Source organism: Neovison vison, chromosome 9 (genome assembly GCF_020171115.1).
Source record: "Neovison vison isolate M4711 chromosome 9, ASM_NN_V1, whole genome shotgun sequence".
NCBI classification, from domain to species: domain Eukaryota; kingdom Metazoa; phylum Chordata; class Mammalia; order Carnivora; family Mustelidae; genus Neogale; species Neogale vison.
In genome coordinates this window covers 34,091,142-34,104,975 of record NC_058099.1, presented here as the reverse complement: position 1 = coordinate 34,104,975, position 13,834 = coordinate 34,091,142, and the positions used below count along the sequence as shown (strand labels likewise).

Below are 13,834 nucleotides of genomic sequence, written 5' to 3'. Positions count from 1 at the left end.
AGAAAGAAAGAAAGAACCCTGTATACATACCTATACACATACTATTGGAAATGAGACAAAATTTAAAACTTTGAAAATGACAAAATCTCAGCTGGGCTTTTCATAATTTCTTTAAGGCTCAGCCCTCCTCAGCCTGAAAAATAACCAGCTGTTTCTTATTTTAGCTTTAAAATTTGATGGCCTAGACCAGAAGCCTGTGTTCTGATGCATGTTTAGTGCCGAGTGTGGTCGGGAGCAGTGAGGGCTCTCTCTCCCTCCTTCAACACCCGGACCATTCATGGTAGTTTACCTATAGAGTGCACTAGGCTGGGAATTCCAAAACCTGGGTTTTAGTCCAGATTCTCATCAACTGGGTGACCTGGAGAGGGCAGGGAATGGTGTGTTGAGGGCTTACTAAATGTCAAGTACCTCTTATAGGTCATCTCAGTGAGCAATTACAGCAATGTAAGAGGCAGGAGTCTTCTTATCCCCAATTCCAGGAATAAAGTTACTCCTTTTATTGAGTTAGTAAGCTATGTTTCCTCACCTGGACTGAGTGTGGAGCCTCTGTTCTTTCTGCTGCAGCAGCCTCCCTCCTAGCTCCCTTCCTGAGCTTCTGGGGTTCCTAAACTTGTGAAATGATGGAGGAGGACCTTCTAACCTCACCACACAGACACATAAACTCACAGATCATGAAATAAGGATGAATTTAATCCTGCAATTATGCATTAGTGCATGAGATTGCTGGGGCTCCTCCCAGGCCTGGTCTGTGGAGAGAACACCTGATCAGAACCTTTCCCACTACCTCCTGACTCCCACGCCACCACACACGGCTCTCATATTTCTCCTTAATTGCTCTCAGCTTGAGGCAATTCCACACCAAGTGATTGTTATTTTACACCCAAAATTACACATTGAATGGAGTCAGACCATCCTGTGTCTGAGCTTATCTATAAAAGTGGGGATAATAATACCTTAGGGAGTTGTTGTGAGACTGAAATGAGAGAATGGATGGAAATCACTTAACATCGTGCCTGACACGCAGTAAACACACAATACATGGTGATGAATTTCTTCTCTCCTAAGACCTTTTCCTGTCCCTAAGTTCCTTTCTTTCATTGTAATGCATTTGAACCAAACCTCCAATATCTCAGAAAAAAAATTAATTATAGGCAATAATTTAGGGTTTTCTGTTGTGAGGTAAGGAACAAGGAGACCACAGAGGGAAAGGAGCTCACTGCCAAGCCCACTGCCCTGCTCCATGGCCAACAATGCAGACACTGACAGCCGGCCAAGCAGTGGGTGTATTATTTATTGTCCTCAAGCCGACAAGTTTTGTAGCTGCTGACCATCCAATGACAAGAAGAGTGAGATTTCTTTTCAGAGCAGTCATTGGCAGTAACAGAAATTCACCCACGTGGGAACTGCCCCCAAGTTCTGAATATCTGTTCTAGTGAGTCTTCTGATCTCAGCAAGTGCAAAGGAAGGGCTTAGCATATAAACCTATGTGGGCTAGTGAGGATATTATGGAATAGGATCACAGTAGGGTTGGATCTTCCAGAGGCGCAGTTGGTTGGACGACTGCCTTCGGCTCGGGGCGTGATCCTGGAGTCCCGGGATCGAGTCCCGCATCGGGCTCCCAGCTCCATGGGGAGTCTGCTTCGCTCTCTGACCTTCTCCTCGCTCATGCTCTCTCTCACTGTCTCTCTCTCTCAAATAAATAAATAAAATCTTTAAAAAAAAAAAAAAAAAAGATTTGGATCCACAGCAGCCCCATGGGGTTGCCTGTGGGGGCTCATCACATGACTCAGCCATCCCTCATGGGTCAGCTCCATTCTCCTTTTACCTGGAGTCTATAAACACTTTTCTCTTTCTCAGTGCTTCTGTTTCCGCATAACACCAGCTAGCCAGAACTTTTCAAAAGCCTGACTTTACATATCATTTCAGCCTGAATTTCTGTAGTTAAGCGCTCTTCCACAATCCCCAGTTCAAATTTCTACAAACATGCATCTTTGTTTTCCAGTAGTTCATATCACAGGTCGTTGGTAAGCCTATGAATTGGCCGTTCTTGGGTCTGACATTCGGCTCTGGCCCATGAAATTCTGACTAGGGAGTAGGAATAGAGCAAGATCTTATGGGAGAAACATGGTTTTGTGGGACTGACATGAACAGGAGTTGTGGAAGTAGAAGCTGCTCTGAGAAAGGCCCGTGGGAATAGCCAGCACCACAGCTGACATGCTGAATACACGCCCACATACTAGACAGCCCACACTAGCTCTCCCTTTTCTCTGCTACTGTGGACCACAAACAATGACAAAGCACTGCCATTGGCATTGGTTGGTGGGTGAAGGAATTGCCTGGCCAGATTCCTCCTTCCCTATCAATGGGCTCATGAAGAGGTGATGTCTTCTCCCTTTTTCTTGTACAGATTAACTGAGTTAATTCTAATCACACCCTTTTCTTTCTGTGTGTTACTCTTCCAAGTCACTACTCGGCACAGTGGACTGAGGTAGCTATTATTTTTGTCTGTCCAGCACACCTTTCCTCTTCTGGTTCCTCAGAGGAACTCTGCTCCCACTCCAGTTAGTCCATTTAGAGGTGGGACTATCATATATAGTGCCTCAACTCTCTATCTCATACTTGACCCAAAGCAGAATCAGAAGACCCCATCAGTCCTGCCAGTGGTGAGGACAACCTGGAAGCGTTCATTTGAGGAATGAAGGAATTAAGACACGCAAGGCTGAATGACTGAGAGAGACAGAGAGGGAGATACTCTTAAAAAATCCTAAAAAGATTTTTTGAACCCTTGGATCCACTACGCAGTTTTATTTTTTAAAGATTTTATTTATTTATTTGACAGACAGAGAGATCACAAGGAGGCAAAGAGGCAGGCAGAGAGAGAGGGGGAAGCAGGCTCCCTGCTGAGCAGAGAGCCCAACTCGGGTCTCAATCCCAGGACCCCGAGACCATGACCCGAGCTGAAGGCAGAGGCCCAACCTACTGAGCCACCCAGGCGCCCCACTGTGTAGTTTTATAAGCAAACAGATTTTCTTTTTAAAGTCCAGAGAGTCTAATAAGGTGATTACTTGCAACCAAGAGTCCTGACAAAATCATATTGTTTTCTCAAATTCTTCGTTCTCTCACCTTTTTCCTCCCCCATTACATTTATTCTGTCTGTTGGTCCTTAACTGACTCTAATCAAAGCTAACACACTGTGTTACAACTAGTCTACCACCAAGCAGGATGGAAAAAATAAGAGATCAAGTGGTCTAAGGTCCCATACTATCCAAAAGAAGGGTGGATATTTATCCATATTTATTTATCCATAAATTTATTTATTTATTTAATATTTATTTATCCATAACTTATATTTATCCATAACATATTTATCCATAACTTATCAACTTCGGCTAAATTAAAATTTCAAAGGTAACTATTCAAGAAGAGCAAGTGCATAATATCCAAACTAGAAGGGAAAAGAGCAAATGACTAAAAATATTCCAAAAGGAGGGAAAAGCTAAAGCAAAATGGAGTACTAGCAAGACAAATATATTCAAAGGATAAAATATTAAGGCAAACTTAACCCTAAGTACATCAGTGGTGGCATTAATAAGGACCAAATTTTCCAATGAAGAGATTAAAAACAGGTGATAAAAAAGCAAAACGCGGGGTGCCTGGGTGGCTCAGTGGGTTAAAGTCTCTGCCTTCAGCTCAGGTCATGATCCTGAGGTCCTGGAATCGAGCTCCATATGGGGCTCTCTGCTCAGCAAGGAGCCTGCTTCCCCCCCACCCCTGCCTGCCTCTCTGCCTACTTGTGATCTCTGTCTGTCAAATAAATAAAATCTTTAAAAAAAAAAAAAGCAAAATTCACATGCTATTTATAAAAGACATATTTAAAACACACAGCACAAAAAGAATAAAACTGAAAGGATGGGAGAAAAGATACCTAGCATAGATTAACCAAAAACGAACGGTGTAGTCACATTGGTATCAGATAAAATAGAGTTTAAGGCCTCCCCCAACTCCTTAATCAACCAACCAAACAAAAAAAATCCACCATTCTTTAGAGATGAAAAGGGCAACCTTATAATGATAAAAGGTTAATTCACCAGGAAAATATAACAAGTTTATATTTGTATACACTTAATATGGCTCAAAGATAGCAAAAAAACAGAAGGTGAAATAAGGAAATTCATAAACTTAGGATATTTTAACACATTTCTCTTTGTAATAGCTAGAATAGGCAAAAATAAACCCAGAAGATGTGAATTAATAAATCTGACCAAATGGGATACAGAACACTGAATCCAGTAACTGCAGAAGTCACATTATTTTCAAGCACACATGCAACATTTATAAAAATGGACCATAAACAAAGCCTTAATAAAAATTTCAACAAATTTCAAAGGATTAAAATTATATAGAACAAGCTCATGGACCATAATAAAAGATAACTAGGAAATACTCATATGTTTGAAAATTAAACACACTTCTAAGATACTCTGAGTCAAAGAGGAAATCACAATGGAAATTAGAAAATATTTAGAAATAAATGGCTAAAATACCACATATCAAAACTTATGAGCACCTACTAAGCAGTGTTTGCAGGAAAATGTGTAGCCTTTTTTTTTTTTTTAAGATTATTTATTTATTTGATAGATAGAGATCACAAGTAGGCAAAGAGGCAGGCAGAGAGAGGAAGGGAAGCAGGCTCCCCCCACTGAGCAGAGAGCCAGATTCGGGGCTCCATCCCAGGACTCTGGGATCATGACCTGAGCTGAAGGCCGAGGCTTTACTGAGCCACCTAGGCGCCCCGAAAATGTGTAGCCTTAAATGGAAAGAATCAAAAGGATACAAATGAAGGGCACCTGGGTGGCCTGGTGGGTTAATTAATAAGTCCTCAGCTCAGGTCATGACCCCATGGTCCTGGGATGGAGCCACACAACAGGCTCCCTGCTCAGCAGGGGGCTTGCTTCTCTTTGGACCTACTGCTCCCCTGCTCCTGCTTTCTCTCTTGCTCACTCTCTCAAATAAGTAAATAAATAAATTATAATTTATATAATAAATACTTTATTTATTTGAGAGAGTGAGACAGAGAGGGAACACAGGGAGGAGGGGCAGAGGGAGAGGGAGAAGCAGAGCCCCCACTGAGCAGGGAGCCCAATGTGAGGCTCGATCCCTGGTGCCTGGAATTATAACCTGAACCGAAGGCAGAGGCCCAGCCCGCTGAGCCACTCAGGTGCTCCTAAATAAATAATATCTTAAAAATAAATAAAAATAAAAATATTTTTAAGAAAAGTAGAATGAAAAAAATAAAAGAGCAGATCTTAATGAAATAGAAAACCAGCTTACTATAGAGAATATCAATGAAGACAAAAGTTGTTTCGGTGAAAGGAAATGCTACTGAAACTAAGGAAGAGTAAAAGGGAGAAAACGTAAAAATGAAACTAACGAAAAGGGGCACATCACTACAGATGTCGCAGACTTAATAACAAGGAATATTACAAACAATTTTATATAAATAAATGTGAAACCTTTAAAGGGGCCAACTCCTGGAAAAATATCACTTAGTAAAACTAAAGAAGAAATTAAAAACCATCAGAACCATTAAAAATATTGAATCTGTCATCAAAAATAACACAACAAAACACAACGAACTTCCAGAACCAGGTGGCTTTATCACTGCACTCTCCGAACATTAAAGGGACAAAGAAAGGAAACTAGAATAGATGGCAGATGAAGAAGGTAATGAACAGTAGTTACATTTTTTTGCACTGGCTGTGGCAGCAGGATTGTAGTTTGTTCCACTACCCTTCCTCTTGTAAATTTTCCCAGAAATTGTGACCAACCAGAATCCTGGAGCTGTATCTGGGTGGAGTGAAAAGAAAAGAATGTATCTCAGGACACCTGGGTGGCTTAGTCGTTAAGCGACTGCCTTCCTGCCTTCGGCTCAGGTCGTGATCTCATGGTCCTGGGATTGCGCCCCGCATCAGGGCTGTCTGCTCAGTGGGAAGCCTGCTTCTCCCTCTCCCACTCCCCCTGCTTGTGTTCCCTCTCTCGCTGTGTTTCTTTCTGTCAAATAAATAAATAAAATCTTAAACAACAACAAAAAAGAATGTATCTCAATGGAATGTAGAGAATACTATACTATACTATACTATACTATACTAGACTAAAGAACTCCAACAAATCCATAAGAAAAGCTGATAAACAGGCAAAAGACTGAATAGGCAATTTGGGAAAAGAGGATATCCAATTAATCAATTAGTGCCCAACATTAGTAGTAACCAAGGAAAAGAAAAGTAAAATCACAAAAGCTACTACAGACCCACGAGAAGAGTTTAAATGGATAATACTGAGTATTTGCAAGGATGAAAGCAACTGGAACTCTGACATACTGCTGGTAGGAGAGTAAATGGTTACAATCACTCAGAAAACTGGCATTATCTAGCAAAGCAATTCCACTCCGACACTTATTACCTACAGAAGTTTCACAAAGACAACAGAAAATGTCTAAGGATGTTCTCTGCTGTTCTGTTCTTGGTAGTCAGAAGCTATAAGCAACACAAGTATCTGTAAACTATGGGACAAATAAGTATATTGTGACATATATCATGAAACAGCAATGAAAATAAGCATGGTAACCTCATGGATGCAGCACACAAAGCAAAAGAAAGCCAACACAAAGCGCACACAGTCTGATTCTATGTATGAAGTTAAAAAAAGAAACTAGTAAAATTATACTCTTTAGGGATGCAAATATAGGTGACAAAACTACAAAGAGAAACAAATGATTATCATGTAAGTCAAGGTAGTGGCTTCTGGGAAGGAGGGTTGCTACTGAATACTGGCAATGCTCCACTTCTTGGCATGGTGGTGGTTCCACGTATATTTCTCTTAGAATTGTTAAACTATGCAACCATTTGTGAGGTGTCTTTGCATGCACTGTTATACCTCATTTTTTGAAAGTTTAAATTAAAGACAATGAGGGGGCGGCTCGGTGGCTCGGGTCATGATTCCGGGTTCCTGGGATAGCCTTGTGTCAGGCTTCCCTGCTCAGGGGGAAGTCTACTTCTCCATCTGCCCCTCCCCCGACTTGAGCTGTGGGGAGGGGGGATGGGGGAGTGGGGTGGGGTGGGGGGTGGCGGCGGCTCATGCTCCAGCTCATGCTCCAACTGTCCAGCACTATATCAAATAAATAAAGACAATGAAATACACATACCAACTATTGTTTGATTCTTAAAAAAGTTGAGGGAATTTCATTTTAAAATTAAAACCTAGCCCTATATCCCTAACAGAGTACATGCCATTTAAATTTGCAATAGTGTCTCCTTTTCTTGGGATTAGGGGTGGAGAAAGTCTCCTGGGAACAGATATGTGCTTTGCCAAGAGACACCAGAGGATCCTTCTTCTATATGAAAAGCTGAATAGGCATCCAAAGTTCTAGGGTAGCTATCTGCCATTTGAGAATTCTTGGTAGGCAGAATCCTGGAGAGGAAGTAGAACAAATTTGCCAAAATGCCTTGGGTTAGGGTCGGGGATGGACTGAGCCTCCAAACCCTGATGAAAGGTTTGACAATAGGGTAATCTCCTGAGGGGTCTGCAGTGACCCTGACCAAGGCTACTAGCACAAAAGACCCCCAAATCCCCCCAAAGAGTACTCACTGGAGGACAAGCTCAACACACTGCCCAGAGTGCGGTGCTTTAGGGGAAAATGGCTAAGCATGGGAGCACAAACTATAAAAGCTCTAACCTTGGAATCCAAGCATGGGATCAAGCTGGCAGGAACCTGGTCCAATAAGGGCGCTGAGCAGCAGAGACCGCACATCCTTGGAGCGTGCAGGATAGCTCTTCAATAGTGATACCATGTAGCTGTGTCAGAAATAACAATGTGGGTGGACTGCCCAGACCCTGGAGTTCTCTCTCCTTTGGAGAGTGGAAGTCAGATTGACTTCTTTGGATTGTTTAAGCCCCAGGGGAGCTTGGAAGTGGGAGACACTGGAATTCTCACCAAAGAGGGCGTTAAAGGACTTCGGAGATTACTTGGAAAAGTAAAGAAGACTCTGACTACATTAGACCCAACTGGTGAAATGAGACATACAGGTTAAACATCTGAAATTGACAAAATCTTAATCAAATGTCTCTACTATCTACGTTTATACACACAACACCATGTTTATGAGTAGGAAAGTAATACATCACCCTAAGCTAACAGAAGGAGGGTACTGAGAGAAATTAGCAGTCATTTAAAAGCCCATGATAGGTGACTTAAGGTTCATTCATTAAGGCAAACTGAAAGAACATATGCTTCTCCTACCGTCTATTATTACTATGTGACTGAGACATGTAAAGGGAACTTGTTTCTTTTACATCTTTCTTGAAGAACATCTTAACATGTGATATCTTCTCTCTTTTTCTAAAAGTAGTCTCCATGCCCAGCATGGACCCCAACGTGGGGCTTGAACTTACGACCCTGAGATCAAGACCTGAGCAGAAATGAAGAGGCAGACACTTAACTGATTGAGCCACCCAGGGGCGCCTACTATGTGATGTCTTCTTGGTTGCCCAGGACCCGCCCTCCCACCTCTGAGTGCTCTCCCTGGATCCTTGTCTGCACCTTTATCAGAAGCTCGGATCTGCTCTTGCAGATGGTAATGCCCTGACTATCCCTCCAAAGATTCCGAGTTCCCTAAACCAGGGTCTTTGTCTTTATCTGTTTCTACTTGGCCCCACTCCTCTTGGCTATGGCATGAATATATATATGTTTGTTAAAGGAAAGAATGAAGGAGGGGAAAAGAAGGAAGGAATAGTATGAATGCACTGCACTGAAGAAAAAAAAAAAAAAAAAACAACCCAAAGAACAGAGGACCACCACCAGAAACAGAAATCCATAGTGAACTGGGGACTGCTTGACCATGTATTACTTAACAGCTACTTGTGCTATCATAAAAACAATTCATCTGATAACCATGGAAACCAAAACGAAGGCAGTGTGGCGAGGGTGGCTCTTTTCAGAAATCTAAAAACAATAAGAGGCCTGAAACCAGAAAGACAAAGAAATCCAAGTACTCCAGGCCAGAAGGAAATCCTTTTCTAAAAATCCCTGACAAAGCAGCATTTTCTTCAGTTTCTAGAGGCTTCAACAAGGGCTCAGGGACCTCCGTGACTGATCATGAAATAATTCAGACCTCTCTGTGTGGTTCTGTCCCTTGGGGCCAGCTGCTAAGAGGAAAGCTCACTGGGAGACAGAACTTATTATTATTATAAAATGTACTGAGAACCAGCAGAGGGAGATAAATAGATTTCTCCTCTTGCTCCTAGTAGGTGTACAAGCACACAGTAGGTCTCCATAAATACTTGCTGAATAAATGAATTAACAAAGAAATAAGGAAAGCACAGAGTCTGGTTAACAGTATGTGTTCTTTCTACCACCCAGTGCCAACATTCTGTCCAGCACTGAGAATTCAAGTCCTGTCCTCATTCTGGGTCCAGTTTCTCCATGTGCAAAATGAGACAGCTGGATTAGACAGTTTCCCAGGCGTCTTCCTACTTGAACAGTCAATCACTGTACTGTGCTTTTCTTGGTGGCAGCACATGCCTGGCACTTTTCTTTCCCCTCAGAGGGAATCCGATACCCATCTGCTCCAGTACATGAATGTTCCCATCCTGCCTGACTCATTTGGTAGGAACAACAGGTTCACATGCCAGTTGTAAATGAGAAGGCAAAGGGGGCCCAAAAAGAGAAAAGGGAAAACGATCCCACTTGGCCTCTTTTGTGCGGAACCCAAACAGTACTCTTTTTAGGACTAAATATATACAAACTACAGTGTGATTATTCTAAACACCCCTCGTGTGAAGCTCTCTCTAGCTTACCAAATAAATTGAACAGTATATGAATAATTGAGCACTTTGGTGCCAGACACTGTGCTAAGCCCTTTGCAGTGAACCTCACAGCAACCTCATGAGCTAAGTACTATTATTATCTACTTTTAACAGATGAGGGTTTTGTGTGGCTCAAGGTCACACAGCTGGCAAGTGGCAGAACTAGGACTTGAACTCAGGTCTAACTGACTTCAGAGTTCGGCTCTTCAAATGGCTTTCCCCCTTGAACTCCAGTGTAGTCTGATGAGGGAGGCAAGGCAGGTGTTAACACTCTCCAGGTGTTACCACCTGGAGAAACAGACTCAGAGACTTGCGATTTGCACAGAATACACAGGACGCTTAATAGGTGCCCGGCCCCAGATGCCCCTGCCTTTCTGGGCGAAGGCTCTTCCCACCCCCAGAAAACTGCTTCCTCCTCTGTGACTTCACTTGCACACTCGTAAAACCTCAAGGCTGAAGGCAACCGCGGAGCTCCACTTTCCTGGCCGGCTCGTTTTACGGGCTGGGAAAACGAGGCACAGCTCTCCACCGGCGCGGCAGAGGCTCCAGGTGCCAGGAGAGTGCGGGAGCGCCGGGCCGCGGGCAACCTGAGGGCACCCTCTCCCGGTCCCACCAGAGCCAGGTGCTCAGCCTCCGCCAGGACCGAGAGGCGCCTCTTCGGCGAGTCGCCTCTGAAAGCGCCCCACGTCCCCCCCACAGGCAGCCTCCAGGAGCCCAGGCCGCCCCCTGCTCGGGGCCCCGGGCATCCCGCGGACGCGAGCGGAATAACTTCGCCGTCAGCCTCCGGTAGCCGACCGCCGCTTACCTCTCCGGGGGCTCTCCGGGGCGCTCGCCCACAACCGTACGGGGCCGCGAGAGAGGGAGCCGAAGCGCAGCCGAGCGGAGACGCGAGGACTGCGGCGCGCGGCCAGGAGGCGGGCGGAGGCGCCGCGAGCCCCGCCCGGGGGCGGACAGCTGCGGGGCTCTTGCGGGCGGGCGCCGTCACGTGACGCGCGAGGCGGGGGATGCCGGGAGCCGGGGCGGGCGGCCGGGGCGACGCTCCCAGACCACCTCAGAGGGAAGGAGGAACCCGGAGTCTCTGCAGGGAGGGGGCGGGGAGGGGAGCGAGAGGGAGACGCCAGGGAGACGCTTCGGATGCTGCCAAGTCGAGCTTGTGGAAAGGACGGTTACGGCTTCCAGTGCGTGCGTGGCCCCAGAAGGGCAGAAATAGAATCAGTGGGCGGAATTTGCAGGGAGGTATGCGGGGGTCAATACCAAGAAGACTCTTCCAGTCACCAGTTATCTGTCAGGGTAATGGGCTGCCCCAGGAGGTGGTGAGCAACTCGTGGGTGTGCACGCAGGAGCACATTCAACAAACTGACCGCCTGCTGTAGGCCAGGCAATCTATTGGGAGTTTATATTAAATTATTATATGTGGGGCGCCTGGTTGTTCTGTCGGTTAAGCGTCTCCCTTCTGCTCAGGTCATAATCCCAGGGTCCTGGGATCCAGTCCACTTGGGCTCCCTGCTCTGCGGGGCGGAGTGGGGGGGCTGCTTCTGCCTCTCTCATGAATAAATTTAAAAAATCTTTAAAAAATAAATTATTTGTATAGTGTTTAACGCAATGCCTGGCACACAGTAAATGTTGCACAGGTGTTAGTTTTTGGTGCCAGTGTTGATTATTATGGGCACAGAAATGAATGATTCTATGGTTCCTGTCCTCCTAAAATTAATTCTTGAGTTCTTGAGTGGATAAGGTAGTCATTAATCACTATCATTTTTAAAAAGTGTATTTAAAATGCTAAGTTCACCAAAGGAACCCTGATTTTAAATTATGGGGCAAGATGAGGTTGGTCAGGAAAGATTTCTCAGAGGAAGGTTAAGGAGTGAGCCAGATGGAAAAGAGGCACAGAAAGCCTGAGTGAAGGTTTTTAGTGGGGGGTGGGGGGGGTGAGGGGTGAGTAAGGCAAGGCAGGGCAGAGGAAAGAAGATTGCTTTTTGGGTAAATTGAAGATGTCCAGTTTATCTGAAGCTTATTGTATTAAGAGAACACTGTAATTGAAGTTGAAGTAGGTAGGTGCCAGATCATGCAGCACTTAGTAGGCCATGATAAGGATTTAAAAATTTTATGTAAAAGGAAGCCATTGAAGTGGTGGAGAGGGGTTTGATAACTTTTTTTTAAAAACTGCCAGCTACTGTGTGGATAATAGACAAAAGAGCGGAAGCAGGGTTAAGACCTGGACTGGGGTATTGGTAGTGAAGATAGAGAAATGGATTTGAGATACTTTTTTTGAGGTAGAATCAAACCGGTTTGATGTGGGCCCATGGAGCTGCTATTTACTGAAATGGTTAACTACAGTAAGGGGAACATATTTGGAGGTGGGAGATCCAGAAATCAATTTTGCATTTGTTAAATGTAAGATACCTGGATCACCAAAATGAAGTGATCAAACAAGCAGTTGGATATAGACCCTTGGATTTTAATTAATTTTTTAACGCAGGGCTTGAACTGATGGCCCTGAAATCACGACCCAAGCTAATATCAAAAGAGTCAAATACTTAATGGACTGAGCCACCCAGGCTCCCCATAGACCCCTGGATTTCGTAAGAGAATGTTAGCTATAGAAATCTAACTTGAGAATCCTGTGAAAACAAAATTTTTGCACTGGACTGAGCTGACTCTTTGGTCCCATTGATCTCTCTCCTGGTTCTATAGAATGTATTTTATAAAAATGTGTTCCATCTGTTATTACCACATGATGAATTTGGTATTACAGATTCTGGATGAGGTCTAAGTGACCATGCAGCCGCTTTCCTTTATAAATTGAAACAAACAAAAAGAACACCCTAAACCTAAAGCCAACAATTTCTTTTGAGCAAAGATACAAAGCTGTACACATAGTAGCCAGATAGAGTAGAAAGAGCACTCTGACTTGGGTCAGATCAGAACAGGGGTGGTTCCTGCTACGGTGAGCTGGATGATTTATCTTATTGATGACTGGCGAAGCTATGACACATTTAATCCTTTGAAAACTGTCCCATTGTATGAAACTGGCAGCCTAGATATATGTCAATAAGCAATCAAAAAGCCTGACTTTCTGCATTTGTGCCAGCTAACATTGTTTTGGTGTTTCTATAGAACAGCTAAGCCCTTCAAGAGTGCAAGAGCAGCTCTCCCCAAGAGTGTGCTGTCCACCATTAATGGCACAAGACTCACTTGTAATGTGGAAAATGATTTTAAATTGAAGTACTTAAATAAAAGAACATCATTTGCAAACTGCAGTTGGGCTCTCCCTTCTTTCTGCCTGCACCTCTTTTGTGTATGCCTCTGTCCTCCCACTTGCTGGTCTCCTGACTTCTCTCTCCGTAAGACTAGAGAGGATGTGTTCACCTTTGCAGCCCAGCATAGTTGGTAATTATTGTAAAATGAATAGGTAAACATATAGCATTTCCTCAGCCATGTCAACTTCACTGACCTGACTTTACATAAAAGTAAGGCTGTGTGATTTGTCCAGGGTCAATGTAGTAGATGTATCCTCCTTTTCGGACGCCCGGTTATCTGAACTCCCTACATTTGGGAATTCCCCATCTTCAAGCTTGCTGGGTAGGAATCAGAGCATGCCTTTCACTATAAAGGCTGAGACCCAGGTATTTTCTCTGCCTCTCCATGTGACCCTGACACTACAAATATTCCCTGGACTATGAATGGGGTGCCAGAGACAGCAAAGTGGAGACCTGGCATAATTCTCTTTGGTAAGCATGGCAAACACAGCAAGATGAAGTTCTTACAGCAGCACTGGTTGTCGTAAAACTGCAGGGTTCTGGGCCTGTGGCTTTGGTTAGGTGGTGGCAGCTAATCCTCAGCAAAGATGGTGGCATCTTCACTGCACCAGACTGTGTTGAGTGACCAAGTAACCATGGGTGATGTTCCAGGTGCCTAGTCTCTGAGCCCGATTCTCCAGGCCTCCTGATGATGCTAAATATCTATAATCCTT

The 13,834-nt window shown here is 44.2% G+C and overlaps 1 protein-coding gene across 3 annotated transcripts in view; it reads right to left on the bottom strand.

The window, feature by feature from the left end:
- FBXO10 (F-box protein 10) overlaps nucleotides 1-10,740 on the bottom strand; it is a 58,142-nt gene extending 47,402 nt beyond the window's left edge. For 2 of the 3 annotated variants that reach the window (XM_044265327.1, XM_044265329.1), the window contains exons 1-2: nucleotides 10,667-10,735; nucleotides 7,733-7,851 (exon numbers count right to left, since the gene is read on the bottom strand). In XM_044265327.1, the coding sequence (XP_044121262.1) occupies nucleotides 7,733-7,807 (75 nt within the window). In that variant the 5' untranslated portion in view covers nucleotides 7,808-7,851; nucleotides 10,667-10,735. Of the gene's footprint in view, nucleotides 1-7,732; nucleotides 7,852-10,666 lie in introns of all 3 variants that reach the window. The other variant, XM_044265328.1, reaches the window with a different exon arrangement.
- Between the last annotated feature and the right edge of the window lie 3,094 nt (nucleotides 10,741-13,834).